Source organism: Orbilia oligospora (assembly GCF_000225545.1).
Source record: "Orbilia oligospora ATCC 24927 unplaced genomic scaffold scaffold00078, whole genome shotgun sequence".
NCBI lineage: Eukaryota > Fungi > Ascomycota > Orbiliomycetes > Orbiliales > Orbiliaceae > Orbilia > Orbilia oligospora.
The window spans coordinates 836,716-863,496 of record NW_011645635.1 but is presented as its reverse complement, the minus strand read 5'-3'; the positions used below and the strand labels follow the sequence as shown (position 1 = coordinate 863,496).

General features: G+C 44.5%; 10 protein-coding genes across 10 annotated transcripts; 6 read left to right on the top strand and 4 right to left on the bottom strand.

The window, feature by feature from the left end:
* Positions 1–264: 264 nt before the first annotated feature.
* AOL_s00078g271 (uncharacterized protein) lies at positions 265–842 on the bottom strand (the record flags this gene model as incomplete). Its single annotated transcript, XM_011123534.1, has 2 exons — positions 265–370; positions 457–842. 2 exons carry the CDS (start codon positions 840–842, stop codon positions 265–267), a joined length of 492 nt encoding a protein of 163 aa, XP_011121836.1.
* A 376-nt stretch (positions 843–1,218) lies between these two features.
* Positions 1,219–2,088, top strand: AOL_s00078g270 (uncharacterized protein; the record flags this gene model as incomplete). The annotated part of the gene is made up of 1 exon (XM_011123533.1): positions 1,219–2,088. One exon carries the CDS (start codon positions 1,219–1,221, stop codon positions 2,086–2,088), a length of 870 nt encoding a protein of 289 aa, XP_011121835.1.
* A 924-nt stretch (positions 2,089–3,012) lies between these two features.
* Positions 3,013–3,864, bottom strand: AOL_s00078g269 (uncharacterized protein; the record flags this gene model as incomplete). Its single annotated transcript, XM_011123532.1, has 4 exons — positions 3,013–3,493; positions 3,563–3,589; positions 3,662–3,777; positions 3,838–3,864. The coding sequence occupies 4 exons, from the start codon at positions 3,862–3,864 to the stop codon at positions 3,013–3,015; spliced, it is 651 nt and encodes a 216-aa protein (XP_011121834.1).
* A 1,501-nt stretch (positions 3,865–5,365) lies between these two features.
* On the top strand, positions 5,366–6,382 carry AOL_s00078g268 (uncharacterized protein; the record flags this gene model as incomplete). The annotated part of the gene is made up of 1 exon (XM_011123531.1): positions 5,366–6,382. The coding sequence occupies one exon, from the start codon at positions 5,366–5,368 to the stop codon at positions 6,380–6,382; it is 1,017 nt and encodes a 338-aa protein (XP_011121833.1).
* Positions 6,383–6,971: 589 nt separating this feature from the next.
* Positions 6,972–8,083, top strand: AOL_s00078g267 (uncharacterized protein; the record flags this gene model as incomplete). Its single annotated transcript, XM_011123530.1, has 3 exons — positions 6,972–6,985; positions 7,048–7,180; positions 7,241–8,083. 3 exons carry the CDS (start codon positions 6,972–6,974, stop codon positions 8,081–8,083), a joined length of 990 nt encoding a protein of 329 aa, XP_011121832.1.
* A 313-nt stretch (positions 8,084–8,396) lies between these two features.
* On the bottom strand, positions 8,397–9,797 carry AOL_s00078g266 (uncharacterized protein; the record flags this gene model as incomplete). The annotated part of the gene is made up of 6 exons (XM_011123529.1): positions 8,397–8,432; positions 8,500–8,589; positions 8,659–8,692; positions 8,773–9,242; positions 9,326–9,500; positions 9,580–9,797. 6 exons carry the CDS (start codon positions 9,795–9,797, stop codon positions 8,397–8,399), a joined length of 1,023 nt encoding a protein of 340 aa, XP_011121831.1.
* Positions 9,798–10,399: 602 nt separating this feature from the next.
* AOL_s00078g265 (uncharacterized protein) lies at positions 10,400–14,202 on the top strand (the record flags this gene model as incomplete). Its single annotated transcript, XM_011123528.1, has 12 exons — positions 10,400–10,481; positions 10,550–10,639; positions 10,696–10,780; positions 10,900–11,001; positions 11,074–11,168; positions 11,228–11,367; positions 11,429–11,617; positions 11,666–12,375; positions 12,428–13,070; positions 13,122–13,602; positions 13,668–13,924; positions 14,005–14,202. The coding sequence occupies 12 exons, from the start codon at positions 10,400–10,402 to the stop codon at positions 14,200–14,202; spliced, it is 3,072 nt and encodes a 1,023-aa protein (XP_011121830.1).
* A 946-nt stretch (positions 14,203–15,148) lies between these two features.
* Positions 15,149–21,512, top strand: AOL_s00078g264 (uncharacterized protein; the record flags this gene model as incomplete). The annotated part of the gene is made up of 24 exons (XM_011123527.1): positions 15,149–15,329; positions 15,441–15,497; positions 15,615–15,734; positions 15,819–15,917; positions 15,993–16,070; positions 16,139–16,182; positions 16,247–16,442; positions 16,521–16,543; positions 16,627–16,711; positions 16,786–16,889; positions 16,944–16,966; positions 17,030–17,218; positions 17,329–17,462; positions 17,492–17,642; positions 17,706–18,002; positions 18,288–18,719; positions 18,791–19,131; positions 19,199–19,251; positions 19,310–19,465; positions 19,528–19,549; positions 19,611–20,260; positions 20,319–20,610; positions 20,686–21,422; positions 21,489–21,512. The coding sequence occupies 24 exons, from the start codon at positions 15,149–15,151 to the stop codon at positions 21,510–21,512; spliced, it is 4,488 nt and encodes a 1,495-aa protein (XP_011121829.1).
* A 1,856-nt stretch (positions 21,513–23,368) lies between these two features.
* On the top strand, positions 23,369–23,740 carry AOL_s00078g263 (uncharacterized protein; the record flags this gene model as incomplete). Its single annotated transcript, XM_011123526.1, has 1 exon — positions 23,369–23,740. One exon carries the CDS (start codon positions 23,369–23,371, stop codon positions 23,738–23,740), a length of 372 nt encoding a protein of 123 aa, XP_011121828.1.
* A 209-nt stretch (positions 23,741–23,949) lies between these two features.
* Positions 23,950–25,788, bottom strand: AOL_s00078g262 (uncharacterized protein; the record flags this gene model as incomplete). Its single annotated transcript, XM_011123525.1, has 3 exons — positions 23,950–24,774; positions 24,837–25,490; positions 25,543–25,788. 3 exons carry the CDS (start codon positions 25,786–25,788, stop codon positions 23,950–23,952), a joined length of 1,725 nt encoding a protein of 574 aa, XP_011121827.1.
* Positions 25,789–26,781: the final 993 nt, after the last annotated feature.

The window sequence follows — 26,781 nt, the reverse complement described above, 5'->3', positions numbered from 1 at the left end:
GTCTTTCAAGTGGAATCGAAGATAACAAACCTTCGTGTCCACGAATATATTACATACCCGCGTGGTTATATATATCGTCCAATATTGTATTTAATTGGTCTTGAATATACACTGCTTCATATCGCGAGAAAGCCCCGCCATTGAACCGCCTTTTACGCAGCCGGTCGCAAAAAAAATCAGTGCAAGAAGAAGAAAATTATGTACACTCCCTGCCAAAAAAAACAAAACGTCCTTCCAAACACACCCTCCAACTATCACCATCATCTATTTTGGAGGATTCTCCTTCTTATAATGCTCCACCAATTGATCCATCAAAACACCTCTGGTATGACCCACAGAGTGGTTATACGGACTGTAAGCATTAAGACGTCTATAACATACCACCATTAGCAAAAAACCCCCAATTATCTCGAAACCCCCCTACCCAACCCCATTGGATCAAAAAAAAATACATACTCAGGAAACCACATCGGCATAACCCCATCAGTCTTCTCAGCACCCGCGAACAAATGTCTATCCTTCGCAGCCTGTTCTACAAACGTCGTATGTCTATTCGAGATCTCATCCTGCGCCTGTCGCAGCGGGCTATCAACCGACAAATACCGCGTTAACGACGAGTCATCGGTCGGGCTGACGTAGGCGTAGGTAACGTAGAGGGTGAACATGACGCCTGTGGAGATGTATAGCCATGTTGGGATTGCTTCGCCGGCGACACCTGGGGTGGCATCGGTTCGGGGACCACCGGAGGGGGAGTCGAAGTGGGCGGAGTAATTGCGACGGAGGAGGATGGAAGGAGTGGTTTTTGCCCTTGGGAGGGCACGGAGGGCGGATCGGGCGAGCATCTTTTGGGAGGTTTTGTCGGTGAGAAGGCTGGACTTAGGATGGTTATGGCGAAGTGACGTCGGAGGTTGAAGTTGAATTGGGAGGTTTGAATATGTCTTGGCACGGCCTACAGTCGGTCTCACGTACGACAACAACTGCAACCCGCGACAGAAATACCGATGACCTTTGATATATCTCTACAGAAGGGACTGGGTCTATAAAATGGGGGCCTTGTAGCCGGGTATACGACACAACTGTCTTCTGGTCGATTATTTATCATTATCATCATGGAATTCTTACAGCTTCCTCCGCGTGAGGCTCTGTTGTACACTTCCTGGTAAGAATAGTTCTCCAAAATGCAACAGCCAACACGTACCCAGTTCATTAATTAAATTAATGTTCGAATTCGCCAGTTACTGCGAGGAGAATATCTACAAGCTGGTAGAATGTCATATCAACTCGACATCCTTAAAGCATTATACTGTAATATTCCTTTCCAATAGTTCGAAATGCATACCCGTCTTTTCGCAAAAGATTCAAAGAAGTCCAATCAACCCGGCCGTATGGGATTACCATGTAATTCTGGCATATCATCCAAACCACTCTCTCGAAGAGCTACTACAACAGTCCGAAAGCGGAGAAGAAATAGAACAGCAATCTTTCGAACCTGCTATTACGAAATCATATATCTATGATTTGGATACAACAATACAAACATTCCCATGCCCGTTTCCGACTTACTTCGCTCAAACATTCTCACCACCACCTTCGTCAGCATTTGAAGATCCTCTGGATAGGATGCTTTTGCAAATGGCTGTGTCGAAAGATATATATAGTCGCTATTTCAGACTAATACCTGCAAGCGACTATCTGGAATACTTCAAAAGCGGAAGAGATCATATGAAGGATAAAGAAGGATGTTGGAGAGCTGAACCACCAGTGTGGGATGTAATAGTGGGGTCGAAGGCAACTGGGGATTCATTTGAAGACTATATCGATTTCAAGGGATGCGAAAGTCGAACGGAGGCGCTAGAATATGAGAAGGAATACTTGGGGATCATAGTGGGTGAAAAGAGACTGTGGGAGGTGTTTGGGGGTGGGATGCCACCCGATGTCGAGCTCCTCGATCTTATGACGAGAACTGTACCTGAGGAGGGACTCTCCAAAGAAGAAGCATCGGCGACGGATGGGTTTTTAATATTTGCTGAGGCGTCTGTACCATCAGTAGGGGCATCTGGTCTCCAAGAGCCAACTATACCAGGGTAATGTTCATTGCATTTATGATATCAATGAAATTTGCATATATCAAACCTCAAGTCGTATTTGGCTTAACAGAACCTAAGATAATGTCACATTGGAATTCGGCCATCTTATGAATTATTAAATTTCCGGCAACTTCCAGGTCTGGGTACGAGACAAGCAATACTAGTGTTAGAGGTGCTCTTTCGTTTTACCAATTTCAAAGGCCATGTAAATGGCTCTTCTGTATCAGGCCGTCCACGAGGCTTAGTGTGGCTAGCCTGGCCTGGTATAGTGCTCTAAGCTATTTAAATCTTAATATATTGATAGGAAATTATTCACAGGATTTTTTTATATTATCTTACCATAGCTTCTCCGGCTTCGAGTCATAATTTTCTTTCTCAATTTCGGCCCGTCTATTTTTACGGCACCACCTTTTAGCCGCAGACCGCGAAAGGGCCCTCGGTTGCTAGACAACTTGCCGACCGCTACTGTTCGACTGTGCCAAGACAAAACTGAGGACCCACAGCTGCACAGACCTATTGGTATGCATTGCATTGCCGCTTAAGCTTAATTAATATTATGCCGTTGGGATGGAATTTACACCGACAGCTGCTCAGAAAAAAGCTACTATGCGGCCGGTTTATATTATACCAATGCTATGCGAAAAGCTTCGGCGACTAGAAAGTCATAGATTTTGGAAGTAGCCCCTCACCGTCTACCCAAACCGTTGGTATCATATCATGACATCCTAATATATCCTCTAAAAACTGTATATTGTACATGGAGGCATCTATATCCACAGCTATTCCTCCTAAATCTGGTAACCAGATAATAATAAAAAAAGACGACGCCATACGCCACAATTGGGTTATCGAAATGTACAAGTGGTGCTTCTATCGTCCCTCTCGTCCCCTTCCCCTCCTCCATCTATTTCCGAGCTTTCCACTTTTATACATTATGCCATAGTAGATTCTTCAATCCATCCCACCTTTCGCTATTGGCATACAAATAAGTCATCGAGCTCCTCAAACTAGGCTGGATGACTTCCGGATGCCATCTAAACAGATACATAACAAATGCCCAACTAAAGCTAGCGAAAGCCGGCCAGGCATTATTATTGATACCTTCTCTCCATACCTCCGGAACCGGCGAAAGTTGATATCCCGGGGTCGTGGATAGTTTCGCTACACCAAGGATAACACGGGCGGCAACGTAAAGGCAGATTTGTTGGTTTACAGAGGAATTGCCACCTCGGCCGAAAACGGTATAACCACCGATAAGACCCGAGATGAAGGAGTCGTACTGGGATTCGGTTTTGTTAAGGTGACGGAGAATGAGCATGGAGATCTTGTAGAGGAAGACGAATGTGCCGAGGTTACGGGCGTGTGTTCGTGTAGCCTTGAAGACTAGGAGGGCTTTTTCGCGGAATCTAGATTGAAGGCTTTGAGTAAGCGATTTCAATTGTTAAAGGAGCATAGGGAAAGGTGATATAACATACGTTCCAGAGCGAAAGAGGAATACCATGCTATTATATTATATTATATCCATTAGTCCCCATTCTGTAGCTTGTTTTTCGATATCTTGAATGTCTCCTTACACAAGAGCATGCGGGAATCGAACTTTCGTGCCGTAGACGATGCCATTCCTAAGACCCTTGATCAGGGAGAGGATATCATGGTTTGCTGGGTCCAAGATGAAGGCCTCAGCGGCGGTCTAAGGACAAATTATTAGAAATTATAGAATCCATGATGAGTATGCTCCCGGGATAAGTACCTTGACAATTTCCAAAGTATTCGGCATCTTATCGGGGTTTTATTGTATCGATTTGTAACAAGGCTGGCCCAACTTTACAACTCCTGATATGATATCGATAGCTATAGCTAGTAAATGTGGCAGCTACAAACAATTTATCAAGACCGACTGGAAGTACACAAAACGCGTACTAGGACCCGACAGATGTGAAGTCGACAATAGATGATGCTACAGAATAGAAAGATAGACGAGGAATTTCATATCATAGTTTTTTTCTTGGGGGGAAACCCGGTCTAATGACGGACTGGAGCGCATGAAAAGAGTGTTAGCTGGACTGAGAAGGTATCCCGCGGCTGTTTTTGCATGTGAGATCATCGCCGACGGCGCTATCGCCAACTAGGAAATATCTGGGGTAAACTTGGCTGCCGAGGTTGGAATGGCGGAAAATACCACAGCTGGCCATGTGTTGCCATGAGACGTATATTCTTTGGGTGAATGTGAATGATGCATGATCAAGGGTTGTACATAGATCTATCATATGACAAACATGCTCGTAATTTAATTGATTGTAGAGTTTGGGATCTATACGACAGGGAAATAGAACTCGAAGAGTAATTGGAACTTTCCAGTGGTACTATTCAGGCGGGTATGTGCTGGGATGTTGTCCTCGATTTTGTAGTATGAAGAGCATGGTTGTTATAAACTTGCCAACCAGGCAACATCCAACATAATTCTATAACATGACAAAACAACCTGAAGGAATTCTCCAACATTTTTTTAAAGAAATATCAATATCGACATCTCCTTCATTGAGATATCTACTGTGTACTTAGGGACCAGTACTTCAGCAAATTTAAAACACACCCTGCAGCTGCCCCAAACCGGCATTTTGATATATCGATCCTACATGCAGAGCCATGGATATCGGATGAACCTAAGTACTAGCTTCCCATCCCATAGATAAGTAAATATTAATAAACATACAACATATCTCCAGCTTATCAAGCTTAAAATTTAGGTAGCCAATAGTTAACGTTTGAATTTATAAGCAGACATGGCCTATTGGAAGATTCCCATCATTGGCGAGGTTTAGGCATCCTAACCCCGGGCCCGGTACAATATTCCAACAAAACCAAGGATTTCCTTTAGGTGTCAGAATAGATGTACGTACAGGGAGCCGATTGCAACAAAAGCATCAAGATATTGTGCGATTCAGTCTCGTAAATTGTATTTTTGACGAGAAATGATTTGTTGTAGGTTTGAAGATATGAATTGCGGGAAAGGGGATTCGAGGCTAGCTCTAGGGGGTTAAGGCTATGATGTTGCATGTTGGCCGTATTCATAATGCGTATCTAGATGGACTATAGAGCTGAAGGTATATAAGACTGTTGGAAGGGACTACTCTAGAAGAAGCTCCTTCTGAAGTTTGGAGTTATAAGTCTAAAGTCTATCTCTTCAATCGGTTCGAAAACTGGGGATACTCTCTCCTTGACTCACCGATCTAATATCTTCTACTTCTACCATTTGGCCACTTAGTCCCGACATTATCATGGAGACCAAAGCTTGGTACTATCGTCAAAAGCAGAAACTCCTGCTTACGACGAGCTACCTCGCCATATTTACCGGCTGTCTTTTAAATATCCCAGCAGCCTCAGCTATCCCTTTAAAGGACCACGTGCACATATTCAACCGCGATATCCCTTTCCAGCCCACAAACAACTTAGTAGCCCGACAAGATGCAAGAGAGGTCCCATTACCACCCGGAAGCACAGCTACCGACGGTAGCGCAGACTTAACCTTCTATGGTGCCGAGTGCAAAATGGGGTTATACGAAGGGTCTTTCCGGAATCGAGGTGGGCCGGTCGACACCGGTCCAGGCGCACGCTGGGAAGGATATCCTCTCGGATCTCGATTCATAGGTCCCGAACCCCTCGTGTTCCCAGATAACAAATGCGTCAACATCAGAGACCTCCATCCAGCTCTTCCAAATCAAATCTCTGCCTATATCGTGACGGGATACTGCGAATGTAGATTCTATGACCACGAGGGATGTCTGAATGAACCAGGCCAGGGAGGATTTTCAGCATATAACCGTGAGGATGCCGCTTTATGGAACAACGGCCCGGATGATAATACCCTCGAGAGCTTCTCATGCTGGAAGACAAGCCATTTCGACGATTTTAATTTCTGCTCGATCAAGTTTTCCGACAACCCTTCCACGGCAATCGGACGTCCAGTCAGTCCTCTCGATCTTCTGAAGCCCAAACCTCCAGGACAAGTTATCGATAGGAGGTATACTAGAGATGATATGACTAACAGTCCCACCCGCCTCGAAGGAGAGACTGACTGTCAAAGGATGCCCGAGGGAATAACCTTTAATTATTACAAGATCAATGGGTGTTCTTGTCGATTTTATCGCTCGGAGAACTGTGAGAATGATGGTTATAGTTTTACAGACGGAAATCCTGGGAAAACGGAAAGAATATATGGTCTGCAGCAAGATCTTAAGAGTTATCGCTGTCGTGCGCCATTCGGGATTACGTGGGTTCCAAGAGACGATATTTAGTATAATGACCCTATCGGTCCTATAGTCCTAGCTATTATAATTAGGTTTTCAGAGCCTTAGTTTTTCATAAACCTATATTTGTTAGGAATGGCCGCTTCAATGTATGTAGATGTATTCGTAGCTAGCGAAAATATAAATATGATGCACGAATTATAGGATATGGATGCCCATTGGAGCTAGGGAATAAGTATGGCTGGTAGATCAGCAATAATCTTAGCTAGTAATTAAAGAGCATTCTAACATTCATAAATTTGGAAATCAAACTACAAATAATCATTATAAATGGCTCCGAGACTAATTATAAATTATATTTTTTAGTCAACTTTAAACAGCCGTGATTATATGGCAGCATTCAACTATCTGCAATCTTCTTCCTCCGCAATATGATATCTGAGCACCGGACCTGATTGAATTGAGCCAGTGCATTGGATGTGCAGATGTGTTGCTGTTGGTGGCTATCCGTGTGGCGCATCTCTTCAATCGCAAAAAATCTTGGCATCAACGAAATTTCCTTGAACGAAAGCTCCAAATTCGGCCCTCAACCTTCACCAACTTTCATACGTATACCCCAGCATCTACATCATCCACAATGCTTCAGACAGTGTAAGCACTGCCAAACCGGTCGCCTTTCTGTAATTGAATGATACTTACTCCATTTCTTTTAGAAAACCTAAGAACGCCCGTTCCAAACGAGCCCTTGAGGCCCGAGAACCAAAGCTCGTTGAGAACGAAAAAACTACTCTATTTTTGCGAGGCACCAGTGCTAGCGGTGTCGTTCAAGACGCCCTTGGTGATCTGGTATGTATAAATACACTTATGTGAATACCTTATTCGATTCTAACAGTGTCTATTTTTCAGCACTCCCTCAAAAAACCCCAAGCTATCAAATTCCAGAAGAAAAATGCCGTCCACCCATTCGAAGATGCCTCAGCGCTCGAATTTTTCAGTCGCAAAAATGATGCTTCCCTGATGGTTTTCGCATCGCATTCCAAGAAACGACCTCATAACCTCACTTTTGTCCGATTTTTCGAATACCAAATTCTCGATATGGTTGAGCTAGGACTGGACGGGGAGACGTTTCGAAAGATGCAAGATTTCAAGAATTCTAAAGCTGGAGTCGGCCTTAAACCCATGATTACCTTCTCCGGTGCCATCTTTGAGAATAATCCAACTTATTCTCAGATGAAGTTGATGTTTTTGGATTTCTTCCACGGGAATACTGTGCCTGAGGTTGACGTCGAGGCGCTTCAGTACACCATTTCGATATCTGCCGCTGATCCTACGGACGAGGAGCCAAATCCCAAAATTCATCTTCGATGTTACATGCTTAAAACAGTTAGATCCGGCCATAAGCTACCGCGTGTGGAGTTGGAGGAAATGGGTCCCAGGATGGACTTTAAGATTGGCAGAATACAGGAGGCTAGCCCGGATATGATGAAGGAAGCCATGAAGAAACCAAAGGGTCAAGAGATGAGGACCAAAAAGAACATCTCTGTCGATCCCATGGGTGATAAGATTGGTAAGGTACATGTGGATAGACAAGATTTGGGCAAGTTGCAGACAAGGAAGATGAAGGGTTTGAAAAAGAGAGGTAGGGATGAGAGCGAAGGTGAAAGAGATAATGATGTCGAAATGGATGATGACGATGTTGAGATGGGAGACAACGTTCCAGAAATCTCGCCAAAGAGGGCAAGAGTCTGAAGATTGCAAGATTGGTGGATGGGATGGATTATTACTACGGCTAAGACGTATTGCTTCTGTATACTATGGAGTTCAAGCGGTGTACTATAGACTCGGGAAAAGTTTTCCGTATTCTTCATCTGGAATGATATTCTATCACGAGATACAATCGCAACCCCTAATTTTCCTTTTATCTAGAAAAGAAATGCCCATTTTTCAAAACTCTATGAATTCAATATGACTCCAAACTTCACCAACCCACCTTAGGTCGAGAATTCTATGGGAAGGATATGGCGTCGAACTTTTATCTATATGTTTATCTAGTTGGGGGAAATCATGCCGAATTAATTTGTCGGTATTGACATAGGCGCTGAGAGGTACTTGTTAGCTATCGGATAGGCTCCGGATAATCTTCTCGGAAAGTATAATTTCCTTACCACAAGGTTTCGGAGTAGTATGGCGATTGTAACTCTGCCAATAGCGGGCACGTATATAGATGCCTTATTCATTATCTCAGGTCCGAAGTTCTGTGGAAGCGTTAGCATTTAAAATTTTGCACTTAGCATTCTAGGGTGCACTAATTTGCACGAGCTTACCTCTTCTGAAGAGAAATTGATGCAGATGGCGCCACTGTTATACCCCAACTTATTAGCACATCCACCTTTTCGTCTCTAAAGCCAGCCTCGTAGAAATTTTAGGTTGTGACTTACTCCTTTAGCAACTCAACTGGGAATTTATAGCCCTTCGACGGTACGCCGGTAATAACAACGTCGCATTTGGGTATGACATCCTCAACCTTCAAATCCGTATCTACCGCATGATGTCGATGCATTTTTACACCCTCCCCTCTGGTGAAATGCTGGATATTGTTAATGTCTACAGAATAGACACTCGCACCATCATTTGCTAGTAATGCTGCCAGAGGCCTTCCAACCACTTCACTTCGGTTGATAACGGCAATTGTACGCCCGAATAGACGATTTCCGTAGGGGATAATCTTATTATAAGCCCCAATGTATTCGAGAATCTTGATGACGGCCAGAGGAGTACACGGCAGGATTGACTTTTGGGTTTTGGCCTCGTCTAAAAAGCGGATATTCTGGTACATGTTGAAGATGTATTTGTGAGAAAGCCCTTCGACGTCCTTCGACACATCGAGGATTTGCTGAAGGTATTGGTCCTAGATATGGATCAAGTTGAGATATTTCAGTCAATATAACATCTTCAAGAATGCCCCCCTCCCCCTTCCCTTTTAAATCTTACGACAGTGTTGAATTGTGCGGCTTTTGGCTTCAAGGCTAGTAAACCATTTACCTGCTTAGTTCCAAATACTGGAAAGTAGATTATGCCACCGTCGACAGCATCCTCTTCATTGGCAGCAATAACAGCTTGTTCGAGTTCGTCCTTGTCAACTTCCCGTAATTCGAATTCGAGTCCACTAAACTTCTAGATTAGCAAACCCCACAATAATAACGACTCCATGCCGTGCCACCATATATATCAATATCAAGACATACTACTGTTGACAAGTTTTCTCAGTCCACTCCGCATAAGTTCGAGAAGCCGGGTCGTCATTAGCTAGGAATCCAACGAGCTTGGGTTTGCGTTGCAGAGTCTTGAGGGTGGTTTGGACCTCATCGAACAGAGTCTTAGCGACAGTAGCCGCTAGAACGACCTTGCATTGTGTGGTTCCTGCTTTCGCTACTGCCAAAGCTGCTGCTGTCGCTGTTGCCATTGCTGGTATTTGGTATCTCGGTCTAGGTCTAAAAGTGATTCCGCGGAAGATGTATGGTAGAGTTTGCTTCTGAAAGATCCAGTTCATGGGATTCCCAGATACTAAATACCTGAAAACTGCTTGGACGGGAGGCCGATGTAGGCAGCAAGACAATACTGGTTGCGGCCCAAAAAAAAAAGTTTGCGTTCGAGGTCGCCGCCGTCTCGCATGCAGACGCTTCCTTACGTCGGTTGCCCCACCTCCATCAGATACTTAATTAGTAGCTTAAGTAAGTACCAGCCAGGGATGGTTATAAGGAGGAACACCACCAGCAGCCACTAATGCGGCACACTTGACTGGCTGCATCAGCCCGACCGTGCCAGCCAGCCAGCCAGCGTACCACCCAGCCGTGCTTCGACACTAACCGTGCTAGTTTGGGACTTGGAGGGGCAGATTCTGATATCGGACCACCCAGAACAGTCTCAGTTTGGAACAGTCAAATTTATTGGATCGAACGAGCATTCGTTGATGTTGGGCCACCTCCCTTCAAGTCCATCCAACATAACTTAAGCTCTGATCAAGGTACCCCGATAACGAATTCATACATACCCACACAACCGAAAATGGATCCGGCGCAGCTTTACCTTGTCGCGATCGATAGAGATCCTGATGAAGCTGCTCAGATAGCAAGGGCTACGGCCAAGAGTAATGTTTCCCGTTCCATGAGTCGAGTCCGTGCTCTCCAACGCATACTGACTTCAAAGTGTGACCAGGGTTGGAGAATAAGGAACTCATTCTCTTGAGCCTCACCAAATCGCTGGGCGAATATCTTACGAATGATGACCGAACAATCCGTGCGAAAGGTGTGTTTCGATATCTTAGATTCGTGGATGTCCAATTGTTAATCGGTGTCTTCCAGCAATCGGCTTCTATGCCACTGTCTTGACGGCTCTCCCACCCACGTTACTTTCTCCGGCGCAAGGTACTTCCGAAATCCTACATCCGTAACTCCCCGATACCCGACTATAAATCAAAATATGTCAACATGGACTCTAATACTATTGAAATCGTAACGGCGATTGGTCTCAAAAGTTTCTGTTATAACTCAGTTTCTCTGTGATAGATTGGAGGATGAAGCAGGTCTTAAGGAAGTCTGTCATGGGCTTCTTGCTATCGCCGGGATGTCTAGATTCCAACCCGAGGATGCGCAGATGATGGCAAGATCGTACGTGTTTCTCCTCGCTCTTCTCTGTGGGGGTTTCTTCTTCTGGAGGCATTAAGCTAATGTAATTTGCAGCATATTCAAGAGCTGTGATCTCCTAAAGCATCCACAGGGAAGTCGGTATTTAGTTTACCAAGTCATGGATAAAATCATGTCGGAACAAAGAGAAGGTTAAATTACCCACACTTATCGAGAATGAGACATTGTTGCTAATATAGATTATGTGTAGCTCTCAAACGGATGGGACCAGACTTTGCGACCGGATATGTTGAACTCATCACCAACGAGAAGGACCCGAGGAATCTCATGATTATCTTTTCGAATCTGAAAGTAATAATTGTGGAATTTGATATTGAGGACTGTGAAGAGGTACTTGTCGATTTCTTAGGTTTCTTCTAAGTGTGCAACCCGAGCTAATCCTATTACTTAGCAAGTATTTGACGCTTGCTTTTGCTATTTCCCAATTACATTTAAGCAACCTCCAAATGATCCGTATGGTATTACCGCCCAAGATCTTAAGGACAGGCTTCGGGAATGTCTCCAAGCTTCTAGCAAATTCTCGGTTTTCCTCTTTCCGCAACTTCTGGAAAAGCTGGATTCACACTCAGCGAACACAAAGGTATGTGTAATTCCTAAATTTGTGACTCTGGGTACTAACTTTACGTAGAAAGACGTTTTACAAACTATTACGGCTTGTGCTCTAGCCTACGAAAAATCTATCATAGCGAATTATTGGGCTACCCTCTGGGATGCTATCAAATATGAGGTCCTCAATGCATCTGATGACGATCTTGCGTTTGAAGCTTTGGACGCCATTAGAGCTATTGCTAAGACTCTTTCCGCAAAACTAACAAGTGTTATGAAGACATCCAGCCTGGATAAGTATCTAAAGGCTGTGACAAAAGAATGTCTGACACAACTTCGGAATCCTATGGCTAAGCAGGCTAGGCCATCGGCTTCAATCCTCGCTGCTGTTGCTGTGGCTTCTCCGGTTTCTCATGCAACCACTATTCAAGCCGTACTACCGGGATTATCAACAACATACGATGGGTTAGAAGAGATCGCAAAGCAAAGGAGTATGCTCCAGGCCATCCTTCCTTTATTTGATGCTACTGCTCAGGTTTATGGCGTGTGGGGAGACATCGAATACCCTCCATCACTTAATAACTCTCTGGAGGCGTTCAAGGATAACCTATTCGAAATCTACAGCCGGGCATTGATGGGCTCTGCGAAGGATGAGGTTTCCTTCAGGCTAGCTGGCCTGGATGGATTAACAAAGATGTCAAGGATCAAAAACTTCTTCGCGGACAATGAAATAGGAATGGTTGTACAGTTTTTCGACGAAGTTGTCTTGACGGATGAGAAAGATGAGATGCGGTTAGAAAATTATTCCCAAATTGCTCATGTATAGTTTGCTAACTGGTTTTAGTGATTCTGCTTTGGAGTCTCTTTTAGTACTTAGCCGGTTGAAACCGTCTTTGATCATGGAAATTACATTCCCTGCGTTTATGGCTAAATTGCCGGATCGAGAGGAACACGAGAAGTCTTACGATATGACTTTATCAGCTCTCGCTCAGCTTTCAGTGGAACGACCTGTTTTCCAGGTGCTGCTTACGAGAATATTTAACAAGCTCAATATAGTTTTGAACAACAAGTCTGGCCCTGGCTACCCATTTGCTCTCTTATCAAGTATCTTGTACGTCTTGAGACGAAAACACGAGACGGGCAAAGATATATCGACACACTACACCAGAATTGTTCCTGAACTCATCACTAGGACCATAACACCTTTATGCGATGGTTCAGGTGGAAATGCTTTAAGCCATGAGGCTGTATTGGAGGTGACAGGCAATATTGTCAGTCTGATAATACGTTCTATGGACGTTGAGAAACAAACAGAGGTTGTCGGGGAACTTTTTAAGATATTTGTTACCCAGACAGAGTCAGCCATCATAACTTCCGATAAAGAGCTGGTAAACAAGCAGTTCAGACCGTTGGATGAAAGCGCGAGTCTTCAGCAAGCTTCGACTATCATAATTTTTGCCTCCGCAGTGGCAGCCATCCGCCGTGAAGTAAGACTGCCAGATCCCGAATCACGCACAACCAATAGCTAACGTTGATAGGTCACCCTTCCACTTGAAAATCTTCAGCAGTTCGTAGAAAAGCTTGTTCTTCTTTCAAAAACCCCAAAGAGCCCGAGCCACAGACGCGCCCTACTCCGTCTCATCGCAGTTATAATCAACAAATACTTCACTACTCCCGAGGACCGTGCTTTCCTCACACAGTCCACCGGCGAAATGTGGAAATCGGTTCAATTAGCAGATAGTCCGGAGACAGCATCCAGCCTACCGGCCTTATTCTGGATTGCAAAAGCGTTGGCATTGAGGAATGACAAGCTTGCGGACCCGATTGTTGGAAGGTTGTTAGAAATCCTGGACAATCAAGCCCTTGGAGTAACAGTTGGCCGAGGGTTTGAAGTTCTCCTTGGTGACGACCCACTATTGTCCAAGGAAAATTTTGCAGTAGTGAGACTACTCAGCCAACAAAAACTATTTGTTTTCTGTGTCCCGAAGTTAGTGGAAGGGTTCAGAGCTGCTTCACCGGGTATGCCCGATACTCATTGACCCCACAAAAGAATCCAGTTCTAATTACTTTTCTCTACCCTATAGCTGCCAAGAAGAACTATCTTCATGCACTCTCAAGTATCATCCGCAATGTACCATCCAAATTGGTTCTCGCTGAGATCGACACCCTACTACCTTTGCTTCTGCAATCCCTCGACATCGAAGATTCAGATATCAAGACCGCAAGTATAGACACACTTTCTGTTACCGTAACCGAAGCAACAAGCCTCGTTTCGGAACACATATCTTCACTAATCACAAGATTACTTGCGGCAAGCTTGCCCAATGAAGTCAACACTGTGGTATGTTCTTATCCGTTATCGATAGCTATATCTGCAGAAACGGTCAACTGACTCAAGACAAAATTGTCTCGGACCTGCAGCAAGTCCGAACTGCAGCCCTCAGGTGCCTCAGTATCTTCCCAAGTGCCCTGAAAATCGACGTGGTCATCCCATATAAGCGACAAATAATGAGAGCCCTCCTAAAACCATTGGATGATCCAAAACGAAGCGTCAGAAAGGAGGCTGTAGACTGTCGGGCCAGGTGGTTTGCGCTCGGGGAACCTAAAGAAGACGATTAGTGATCAGGAAATAGCCTCGATATTAATAAAAGTTGACTAGGTTGTCTCCTTGGCGATATCAGAGTCCGTGTCGATAGGTGGTACCACTTCGGTTTAAGGCGTTGTTCCCTCTTTGAACCGGTTAATTTTCAACAAGCATGTGAGGATTGATAGTAGATAGAATTGAATTAATAAAAAATCTATCTTTCCAAGTAAGCTTTCATCAGAATTCGTAAATAAATTATTTAGAAATCCCATCTTCTCAACAGTTATGCTTCGATCATTTCGATCAAAGTGTGGTATTTTAGACCGCCAACACAGTGGTATCGTCTATGGATAGGGACTAGCTGATATCGAACCTCCAAAGTATGGCTTTAACAAAAAAGAAAATTGTAGTACCTAACGTTAACAGCCCTAGCACGCACGCACGCAAGCTTGGTATAAAGCTTAGTTCGGTTTTATAACCATCTTCGGGTTTATCCCGCTACTTCGGATAATGCTTGTTCAGCAATTCCTTGACTTCCAGTTCGTTTAAAAAGAGTATTCCTTTGGCCGGGGCACCTGCGCATGCACCGCCAGGCAAGGATTAGGGTATATTCTATAGCCTCTCCTGTCTTCTTCATTGGCTACTACGGGAGGCTAAATTTTATATAAAGTCGCACTGAGCGAACGTTGTGGAATCGATCTCGGATAGCTGGCGTGCCGTTTGATATTGGACTTGAAAGCTCGTGGAATCTGAGAGCTGTTTTATATGTTCATGAAAAATGTGATGTATTTTTATGAGGGTAGCCGTTTTATCACGATTTTAAATGTATAATATAAAAGGCATTGAGTTCTCCTAGCATTGACCATGAGGTTTCACAGGTACCTTTTTCGCCAACCGTAATAGAACAATCGGCTGAATTAAAACTGTAGAAGTTCCACAGAATTCGAGAACACTGGCAACCAATATTAATTCTGTTACAAAATGGGCACTAGCCAGCTATGGCGGCTCTTACTTTCTTTAGTAGCGATACAGTCAGTTTGGGCAGTACAGTATAAAGCGTTCGGCTGTGGAAACAATGTCGCAGATCTCCAGAAACAGATTAATACAAAATATTTACAAACTCCAGTCTGGGATTACTTTGGTTCTCTGTCCAAGCTTGTCGGTTCGTTAACTCTAGATCTTGTCGTTAATTTGTTTTCTGTTTCTCAAGAGTATTATATGCGCGGCTGAAAAGACTATATGCTAACAGAACCCTTAATGTTATACTGTTTAGTTTGTGCAAGTGGTATCAGTGGAGCTGGGGTTGACTATTGCATTTGTCCTGAATATTGTAAGTTTTGGGTCTTGGTTTGCCTACTCCTTGATTTGGGTTTAGATTTGAGCTTGGTTTCAACTTCAACTCGTGGAAACATCTCTCTCTAATGAGTATAACCTAATGGAATTATAGCGTGCTGTGGTTCTGTCAATAAGTATTGTCGTAGCACAGACGACTATGTGAATGGAATCTGGGTCCAGAGGCCTGTTCAGTGCTGTTCAGGACCGAACTCTTCAAACTTCTGCGCTTGGCGTAAGTATTACGTATCTCTGATCCTCCTTTGGGTATCAGTTACGCCGAGTAGATGTTTAGTCTGACTTGATCGATGAAATACAGCAAATCCGAAGTGTTTTTTGAATGGAGGTTTCGGATGGGAATGCCATAGCTCGACAACCCAATTCTGTGGATCTGGGGGTTGTGATACAAATCAAGGAAGTAAGTGGTCTTAAGGATCCTTCAAGCGCACTTCCTAAATATGAGGTATACTTGGGGCTGACTTTTTTTTTTAAGATTACTGCTGTGGCAGTCGGTGTTATAGACCTGGAGATGGTCAAGTTTGCTGTGGTGGGAATAAAGTATGCGGCAGTGGTAAGCCATGCAAAGGTCTTCATATACCCGCCGCGTGACCCTTAGTTTACATACGTTCATTTATATAGGAACATACTGCTGTAATGGCGACTGTATTCCGTGGGATGCTCAGGTTCGTACCATCATCTCATTCTTTAAGGAACTATATATAATAATAATCTCTACTACTTTTACAGTGCTGCGAAGGTCAAACATACCCTACCTGGTGTTCTAGCGGAAATTATTGCACTCCGACCATGTGCGTCCCCAACGGTGTAACGCTTTGTCCAGGAGGCCAGATTGGTTGCTACACTGGTTCTAAGTGCTGCGGTGGGAATAAGTGTATTGCTAATGATGCTACGTGCTGTGATAATGGGGGTTATTGTCCTGCTGGTGAGTTATTGAATTGGTTTATCGATATGACGGCAACGATGAATGAGGGATCGGATTGATTTTAAAATCTTGAGATAGGTAAATGGTGCTGCGGAGATCAGGTAAGCAGGATAATATGTTTTTCAAGGCATATTTCAACCTACTAGTATACTGATTATAATATTTTAATTTGACTTGCAAATAGTGTGGACAAAATGGGGATGACTGCGGATGGAGCGCCGCTCTGAACCAGCTTGTCCTTTGCCCTCAATCTAAGTGGTGTGGTGCCGGTATGTACTGGCCTTTTTAATATTAACTCCATGATCAACTAGAAGCTCTGTATCTAACGGAAATTTCCGGATAGGATGCTGTCCACACGATTACATTTGCACACAAAATGGTGGTTGTAGAGCACCAGATACAATAGCTTGTCCAGGTCCCTTTTTTAATGGATGCCCTCAAGGTAGAGTCTTGATCAACATTCTACCCTCGGGTAAAGTTTCATACTAACAGATCGATTAGACCGTTGGTGCTGTGGGCCCCGTGTAAGTTTTCCAGTACCATCTAACTACAGCTTCGCATTACTGAAACATATCATGCCTTAATAGTGCGGTAAATCCGAAAACCATGACAGTTGTTGCTGGTCCCAGTATCGTAGCCAGGAATATCTCTGTCAAAACGGGTTCTGTTGCGGAGATGTTCTTTCTAGCACCGCCGGATGCTGCAAGCAAGGTTGGCGATGTGTCAATGGGGAATGCCTTCCTCCCGAAGGCCAGCAGCTCTGTCCATATGCTGGCGTGAGCTGTCCAAATGACCAATGGTGCTGCGGAAATGGGGTAAGATTGGAACTTCGATATGCCTCGCATGTTAAAAATTGGTAATATGACTAATTCAACCATTGTAACAGTGCGGTGGTCCAGGTGCCAATGGGGATAGCTGTTGCTGGAATCCCACTATCGAACGTTTATACATTTGCAAAAATTCCGAATGCTGTGGGAATGACCAATGCTGCACGGCGAGTCAGGAATGTTCAAACGGACAGTGTGTACAAAAGCCATCACTAACTACAGCGTATGGAGTCTGGAAGTCTATTGGTTGTTATACTGATACTGTTAATGCTCGGGCATTATCGAACGTGGTTACCGATAATACAGGCATGTCCGTGGCAAGATGTGCAGGCATTGCGGCTGGACGGAAATACATGGGCGTCGAATACGGGGTGTAAGTGGGACATATTGATCCTGACAACATCGACTTCCTTTCAATTAACTCTATTTGTTATAGGGAATGCCACTATGGTGATTCTATCGCTAGCAGTTCCACATCTGCCAGCAATGGTTGCACTATGAGGTGCTCCGGAAAGCAGGATGAACTGTGTGGAGGTGGCGATAGACTCAACATGTATATCAATACCGCGTTCTCCGGGCAAGGTAATGACGACTGGGAATACGTGGGCTGTTATACGGATAGTAGTAGCACCAGAGCATTGCAATTCCAATTGGTTGACTGGAATGCTATGACTGTCGAGATTTGTCTCCAGACAGCTTCTGGATTTGCATATGCTGCTGTAGAATATTACGGGTATGCCTCTTCTTTCAATGCTCGATTGTTTTATGATTACTCTATTAAGTTATCTTTTCCGGTATATATTAGAGAATGTTATTACGGAAATACTTTGAACTCAGCCTCTCAATCTTCAACAGGATGCAATACTAATTGCGCAGGGAATTCAAATGAAATGTGCGGTGGGGCGGATCGAATCAATCTTTATAGGAATAAGAATGTTCCCCCGGTCGTGTAATTATAAGTTCTTGGATATTCCGCTTTGAGGTCTACGAGAGAGAGCTAATATATACGGATCCAAAGGTCGAGTTCGACTACAACGACGACTACGACCACGACTACCCCGTCCACTACCTCAAGAATAACCTCGAGTAGTACTACAACCACTACCACTACTACGACCACTACACCAAGTACGACAACAAGTTCCTCAACCACGACTACAACCACATCAACTACAACTACGACCACGACGACTACAACTACAACTACCACTACCACTACCACTACTACTACTACTACCACGACGACTAAAACAACCGCAGCTGGGCCAACCGCAACTATAAACCCCGGTGTCGGCTCATGGAAGAGCAAAGGATGTTGGACTGATAATATACTAGGCCATTTCCTAAGCCAACAGCTCCTTGCAGGCCAGTCTGGAAGCCTTGATGTCGCAGCTTGCATCGCAGCTGCTGAGGCCGAAGGTTATAAATATGCCGCTGTTGAGAACTCTGGGTATATAGAGTTTCCCCTGCAATCTCATATCGGATGAAACCCACCCGGGAAATACTAACTTTTATACGTAGTGAATGCTGGGCGGATTTTGTTCTAGAATTGGGCTCTCTACCCGTATCCAACAGTGAGTGTGATAAGGAGTGTAACGGGAAACATTCTGAAATATGTGGTGGAAGCGACACTTTTGTGCTATACCAAAACGATGACTTCGTCGACCCATCCTATGAGGTAGCAGCGCTTATAACTGCACTAACAGACTTAAAGACAGCGTATGAGGACCTAAAGGAAGCTATGGATGCTGTTATTGAACTATTGCAAAATTCCTCTCAGAAGAAACGTAGGAATATAGCACTCCGACAGGATAATCTAGGTCAAGCTGTTCAAGTGATGAAGCAAGCCGCAAGGACATGCAGTAAGTCAAGCACCCATTATAATTCAACCACCAGTATGGGTTTTCACACTATTGTCTTGAAATATAGGAAGAGCTTTGACAAATGCCATTTATCGAGTTCAAAGGAAATCACCCGCAGCAGTAGGTGTCTAATTAGGAACTTTGAATTTCATGTTTTGCTAACTTATGAAATGCGTAGCATAATTATATACGGCTTAATAACATGGCTTTGGACGACCAAGAGAGTTTGCTAGACGATGCCGCAAGTGCATTGAGTAGCTCTTCTATGCTGGAGGTTGAAACTGCTTCTGTTGCATCTGTGATTACTCTTGGCCCGACAGGATTGGCAGTTTTAGTATGTACTTCTCTCGGCCCTTTGATATTAATGTCGCTAATACAAGATTCTTTTGCCGTCAGAACATAGCTATCCGGACTCTGCGTAAGTTATACCTTATTGCTTATATATTTGAGGATTAATCTAACGAAACCTTCTATTACAGAGATCCCAGCCGTTGGCTTACTGGCTTACCTCCTTACTTTCGGCCATGGTGGGGGGTCCGGCACCGGCACCGAACCACTTGAGTGTGAAACCGATTTTTATATCCCATTAGTGATAATGTGTAAGCAGGGTACCACGGAAAAACAGTACGAAGCTATGATCCGCCGATTGCCCATGCACCAAGATAATGTTAGGATGGGACATTACGAAATCGATTGGAAGATGTACCGAGTTATAATCTCGGGATGCGATTCCGACAAGCTTATCGAGTTTGCGGTGGATCCTTCTGGTCCAATTCTTAGCATAGTCTACGATGAAATAATCAATGTAGAAACTATGCCGAGCCGTAGCTTCTCCAAGAGATCGTCACCGCATGGAGATGGAAAGATCCGAAAGCGAATGGAAACTAAAGACCTTCACCCTAATAAACTATTCAAGCGCTTTCCCAATACGAATTTGAACGGGCAAGATGTATTTCGATACCAACCGAACGCCCCGTCTCATTTAAATTGGCTTTCAAACCCAAACATTCGACAGCAATCTGGAAGATGGTATGATGTCCCGGACTCTTACGTATTCCTTGACGGAGAACAGGGAACTGGAGCAGCAATATACGTCATTGAATTTGCCGGGTTTCATTTGAGCCATGATGTAAGTGGTTGAGCCACGTACTTACAAGCTCCGTTCAAGATATTAACCTCAAGGTTAGGATTACAGAACAAAGCTTTTAGGAATACTTCCAGCTACAGATTGGGGTGCGACGCATCATGTTAATAATCATGGTACATGTGTCGCTTCCGCAGCTGCGGGGTGGTATTCTGGGAGCTCAAAGGGGGCTGGCTTGGTTCTCGTGAGCCCATTACATGTCAGAGATAATAGCGGTTTGAAAGCAGAAGAAACGTGGGCTTGGAAATTATATCAGACACTCACTGATATCGTCAAACACTCTAACGGCCAACCAATTGTTTACAAGGGTAAGGCTGTTATAAATATCTCAGCAAGTAAGTATCAATTAATCCCGTTGTACAGGTGCTTCGATAGCCACAATAACTAACTTTATCTACCAAATATAATAGCGATGAGTGCCAGACTATTCACTGGCATACATGCCAATGTATGGAATTCAAATAATGATTGGTGGGATGAAGTTATGGTAAGACTCAACCACCATCAGGTCGCGCTTGTTGTTTCGGCTGGCAACTATCACCCAGACAAAATCGACGCAGATAAACCTAAAGGAAGTGGAGGTTCGCAGACGGGTATCATAGTCGTAGGGAATTCATGGCTCGATGATGAGCGTCATCCCAAATCACAGTTCGAACAGTCCCAAGGCTCCAGGCCTGGGATTTTAACCATCTATGCTGCTGCTTCGGGGTCATGGTGCGCTGACACAACAGGACAAAACGTCTGGATCCTCGAGGGAGGAACATCAACAGGAGCTGGAATTGTTTCAGGCGTTGTCGCAAATATGCTCGTGTCCTATCCGAATGAGGTTGCCGCCTCAGTCGCTGCGAGCGGTGGGGTTTGGGGACTAGGTGTAAAGCGACTGCTCATACAGAAATCTAGGGAGGCTAAGGGATCAGTATTTGCCAGTGATTCGGATACTTCTACAACCCCTCGGTTAGCATGGGGCAAGCCTCTCATTTGTATGATTAATAACCCGTTCGATCCAAGTGATGTCGACATCCCGCCGGTTTCACCACTCCTCGATCCTACCAAGCCTGTGGAGGCAGCATCGACCACTCAATTTGCGGCTATCATGACTACATTTCCAATACTGGCAGCTGGAACTACTGTGGATCTTCCAACTAGGGTGAGATATTAGCTCCAGAACTCATATTAAAAATTGTTACTGACTAAAGGGGTTTAAACCTCATAGCCTGAGTGCGTCACGGTTATCTAACGGCCGTAGTATTGTCATTTTGGTAATTTGATTGGTGGCTCATCCGAGGATAGTTTGTGAACAATGTCGAATATATTACAGAAAAAACATTAGGTAATCACCAGTGTAATAAGTATCTAGTATATAAATATTATCAATCAAAAAAAAAGATCGATTTCGAACTTCATAAAAAAATCTTGTCAACGCTCTATAACCAATTCGCCCCGCAAAATTAGACCTTGAGTCCAAAATATTATCCCACGCATATATCGTCAGGCGAAGCCTCTTTCCAAAGCACCCGACTAAAGTTCCTCGACAGATGCGTAACTTGTCTTCCGTCCCGATATAAATACCACTGTATCCCATTTTCTAGATCTGAAATCAGACGCTCCACATTTTTGCGTTGATTTGGTGTGATGCTCCCATCCCTCAGCCCCTGTTTGAGTTCTGCTACTCTCTCCTCTGTTGTTTTTTCCGCGATGGCAGGTGGGATCTTTTCTTGACTCTTTGAGCGTTGGTCGAGATCCTATCATTTATTCCACGCAGGTGCATTGTTAGAAACGGGAAATGCAAAAGAAATGAATAGGACGCTGTTATATCCAGGGTAGTAAGAAGCCTGCTTACAACTAGCTCGAATTCATCCTCCGAATAGCTCCCGGCAGAGTATTGCTGGCTGCTATCAGGGCTATCACTACCTGACTGCAAGAGGATATCGACAGTCGAAAGTGCAGGCATCGGTTTGAGTTTATAACGATATTGATATACAGAATAATAATTTGACCGACCTCTAATGCATTAGAAGATGCCATGGGGGGTATATTGTTATTGTTCAGGCTTCCGGCGATTACATTATATACTATATATATACCCATTGCAATGCCAGTCAGTTGTTGGGCTGAGACCGTTTGAGAGTTTTGGAAGTCTATCATATCTTCCCGCGGGTACCTGAGCATATGATACGAATGCAACTGAGACAGTGGAAAATTAACGTTGGAAGTTGAATAGCGTTTAAACAGCGTTTGTCGTTCCTCGTGGGGTTCATTGTCGACGTTTTCAAGCATGCGCATGGTCTAGGCGTTTTTTAAACTTCGGATTTTGTGAACAGAGAATTCGGATCGTAGGTCTTAATTAAATATAGGTATCTACTCGGGGGTGTAATTAAAAGCTATTATTAGATTGAACCTAGCTGTATAATTAAGAACAAGAAGATCAATATGGAATTTGCAAATATCCTCGATATCGATGCACCATAATTAATGCCGTATAACCAACTAGAAAGGTGTTGGGTCCTGTTTGATTTCGGAATCGGGATGGGTTCTTGGCGTAGTCATCGACAAGGGTCCGGTTACACGACATTCAAGTTAACCGGGTCAGCTAGTTGCATAAATCCCGAAGACGCTCCTGAGCTCTGCGCTGAGTTCCGAATTCAGGGTGCTGCAGCTCTGAGGCTGCGAATTTATGTTTATGCCATCAAGATAAGTCGGCTTAAATTCCATATGTGAGTTTTGCATTGATGTCACGATTTGACCGAGTTTTCAATTGTTTTGGGTTATGGCGTTATATTTATCGAATCCCTCCTTGTACAGCTTGTCTATTATATAAGCAGGTTAAAGACCGCCAATACTAATATTTATTCAGACTATCGGCATAGTGCCCAATAAAGTACGCTATACCTCTATCGAAGTAGAGTCACAGGTTTTCTTGTCTCGAACGCGCTCAAGTTTGTCCATCTTACCTTAACCCGCGCCATGTCCTTACTTCGGTCAAATTGTTACACCGATTCTAACTTATGTATTTAACCTCTCTAGCCTCCATCAAGGGATTCAAAGAGCTTAGATTTCCATTACAACGGTACCCCTAAAGCTACAAAGAAAAATATGACATCTACTTCCCCCGAAACTCAAAATTCAATTTTTCACGCTGCCCAAAAGGGCAATGTCGACGATATAATCTATTTCGTATCTAAATCTCAGTCTCCAAATTCACAAGGATGTGGTGGTTACACACCTCTCCATATAGCTTGTGCATTCGGGCACAAGGATGCTGTAAGGACGTTGTTAGTCCATGGTGGAGATCCGGAACAGAAAACCGAAGATGGGAAAACGGCGAGGGATGTCGCTGAAGGGAAGGGCTTTACGGAAATTGTGGAGTTGATTGAGGGTGGAGAATGGAAAGTCGAGAGGGGTGAATATGCGCAGTATGATGCCGATTTTCGCCTTTTGGCACAGACTTGTCTACTAAGATTTTGAGAAAGATGATATGTCTGACGGTTATATTTGGTACCGATTATATATAGGTGAATTGATAAGCTATTGAACAGCGGGTTAATGTTGGGAGCGAGCTGGGTTCGACACTTCAATTATCCGTCCCATCCTGGGTCGCCGGTTTCGATGTATATGGTTGCTACTAAAATATTCTTGTATCTTACATCCATTTACTCATACATTCAGCTGTCTATTTATTTTGCCGACTTTTGCTTCCATGCAGCACTCCGCACTGTTTTCCTTGCTCGTGCGCCGCCCTTCTTCTTCCCGGACCCACCAGTTCTCAGTCCTACGTCCATTCCAGGTGCTGCCCTTGTACCCTCGTATACACCGGTATCTTCCATCTTCCGTATCTTAGCTCCTCCAGCCTTGCCAAACAACTTCCCGGCCCTACCTGCAGCTCCCGATTGCCTAGGATCCGCCTTGGGCACGTATACCCCGTTCTTCTTCGCCGACCTTACAGCACCAGGTGCAGAATCAGGTACTGCCTTCTTGCGCATATTTTTAGCTCTAGTTACTCGTAGCTTTCTCTTCCTCCCTTTCTCTACTTCCATTGGCTTTTCGTTAAGCAATAATGCCTTCTCAACGTCAACATCATCTGCGAATTGGACGTATGCGAATCCCTTGCCCACATTCGTCTTTGCATCTCTAACGAGTCGCACATTCTCAACTTTACCACAGGTGCTGAAATGTTTCCACAGCGATTCTTCTGCAGCTTCGAAATCAAGGTTTCCAACGAATACGCATTTGCGGGAGTCGTTTTTGGCTGGGTGGGCTACACTGTCGACGCGAATGTGATGGTTCAGAACTATAGTTCCATTTAGTTGTAGGGAGGAACGAGCGGCTTCTGGGGTCTTGAAGACGATGTAAGCATTGACGTTGTTTTGGTCGACGTGGAGAGCTTTGGTGATAAAGGCGGCTTTTCTGGGGATTTGGTCGGAGAAGGCGATAGAGCGGAATCGAATTGAAGAGACTACGCCGTGGACTTTGAAAGCGGACTGGAGGGTTTTGTATTGTGCCTTCAAGATGTAATTAGTATAAGACTTCCCACAAAAAAAGATTGACTGTTGTATCCAAATACCTTGTCGGAGATAATCGAGGATGGGAGGTTGCCAACGAATACGGTACAGTTTGCCTTCTCGAGTTCTCGGTTCTGAAGATCACCTTCTGTTTCGTGCCGTATTCGCTCCTTTGGTGCTTCTTCCTCTTCTGAATCGTCGTCTTCACCATCTTCACCCTCATCATCATCCTCACCACCTTCACTTTCGTCTTCCTCATTTCCATCAACGTCAGCCTCCTCATTTTCACTAGGTAAACCATCCCCATCGTTTCCAGAGCTAGATTTGGCGTCCACATCATCGGCTTTCTTGTCTATTTCTACCATTTCCTCATCCTCTTTTTCCTTAGTGTCCTCTACTGCCTTCTCCTTCTTTGGCTCCTTGGCTCCTTTCGCCGATTTCTTCTGCTTCTTTCTCGTTTCCGGTTCCTCGTCACGTAGTTTATCCATATATACGTCCTCGATCTCTGGTTCGGTAGCCCTCTTCCGCTTCTTTTTCTTGTCCTTATTTAAGGCCTCGTCCATGGCAGCTAGAGCATTGGCGACTTCACTTGGGATTTCCTCGTCTTGATCTTCATCTTCATCTTCATCGCCAGGGGCATTCGCCTCGACTTCACGTTCTTTTCTTTGTACGATCGAGCGCCTGGAGTTTATAACGGCAATTTTGACAGGGCCGGCCTATAAAGTGGTTAGCAAGTGTTAAGGTACGGCGCAGAGAATGGGCTACTACATTTGTAGAGAATAAGGATGCGAGGCTGTCGTCCACTGCCTTAGCAGGAGCATCGAAGAGCGACTTTGAAGTGGATGATTCTGCGGTTTTTGATTTCGACTTGGACTCCCTCTTCTTCTCCTTCTTGTCGCCTTTGTCGCTCTTTTCTTTCTTGTCCTTCTTGTCCTTCTTTTCTTTCTTTTCCTTTCTCTCTTCCTTTGTGGAGTCAATTTCCTCCCCTTCGGCGAGCTTGGACTTCTTCGACATCGCTATGGTGGTTGTGGTTGTAGTAGGTAATATTTGTGGGGATGGCTACGGTTTTGGATAGATGCTGTCGCAAGTGAAGAAATGGCGACGGGAAAAAATTCGAGATTTTCAGCCACGCGATAACATTGTGTGGCTGGTGCTTCACAGTGTGGCGTTCTCTCCACTCCAACAAGACAGACGCTTTGGATGGTTGGAGCTTCCAACTTCACCAACAGCTACATTGACGCGAGAACAGAACAGGTACGCTAGTATACTTGTGGCCTGCGAGTGGCCTGTTGATTCCCCAATCTCTTTACTTCAGGAAATGCTAACGGCTTTTGAGAGGTATCCATTCTATCTCTTCAATATCGTGTCCTCGGTTTCGGTCTGCTGGTGGCTGAGCTCTGCCCTACAGTCGCTGGAAAGAATGCGATTCGCGAACCGGCCAAAACGGCGTCCATGCTTAAGGACGATGCGTACCACAGTTCCATGTATATTTCCAAGTCGTCTAGCACCCCAGATCCTAGCCACAGGTACATGTGGTGCGTACCAACATTTGGTGCGCCAGGTTTAAGATCTGCTTTATGTCATGTCACTAGAGAAATGCGGCTTGAGCAGGAGAGGCTTGTGCGCATATGAGTCTGACAGGGGTTTGTGCCCATAGGCCATCTCACCCCGGCTCCTCATCAGATGACGAACTTGGTCACATTCGGTATGCGTTACCTATCGCTACCAGAAAGCGGCCGTTGCTATCGTTCGCGACGGTGTACACGCTGCTGCTTCATCGGGTACCTTTTAAATCGGTGGTTACAATGGCCTCTGACGGGTCCAGCTGATCAAGCAAAAGCTTATACAAACGGAGAAGGGAATTTAGCCTCGGAGAAAAACGATCATCTCGAGGCCTTTAACTTAAAGCCTGGCCATGGGTATATGGCCAAGGGCAACAGCTTGAAATGAGATCGGACGTGCACTTGTATGAAGGTTTGACTGCATCGGCTTTAGTCGGTCGCATGG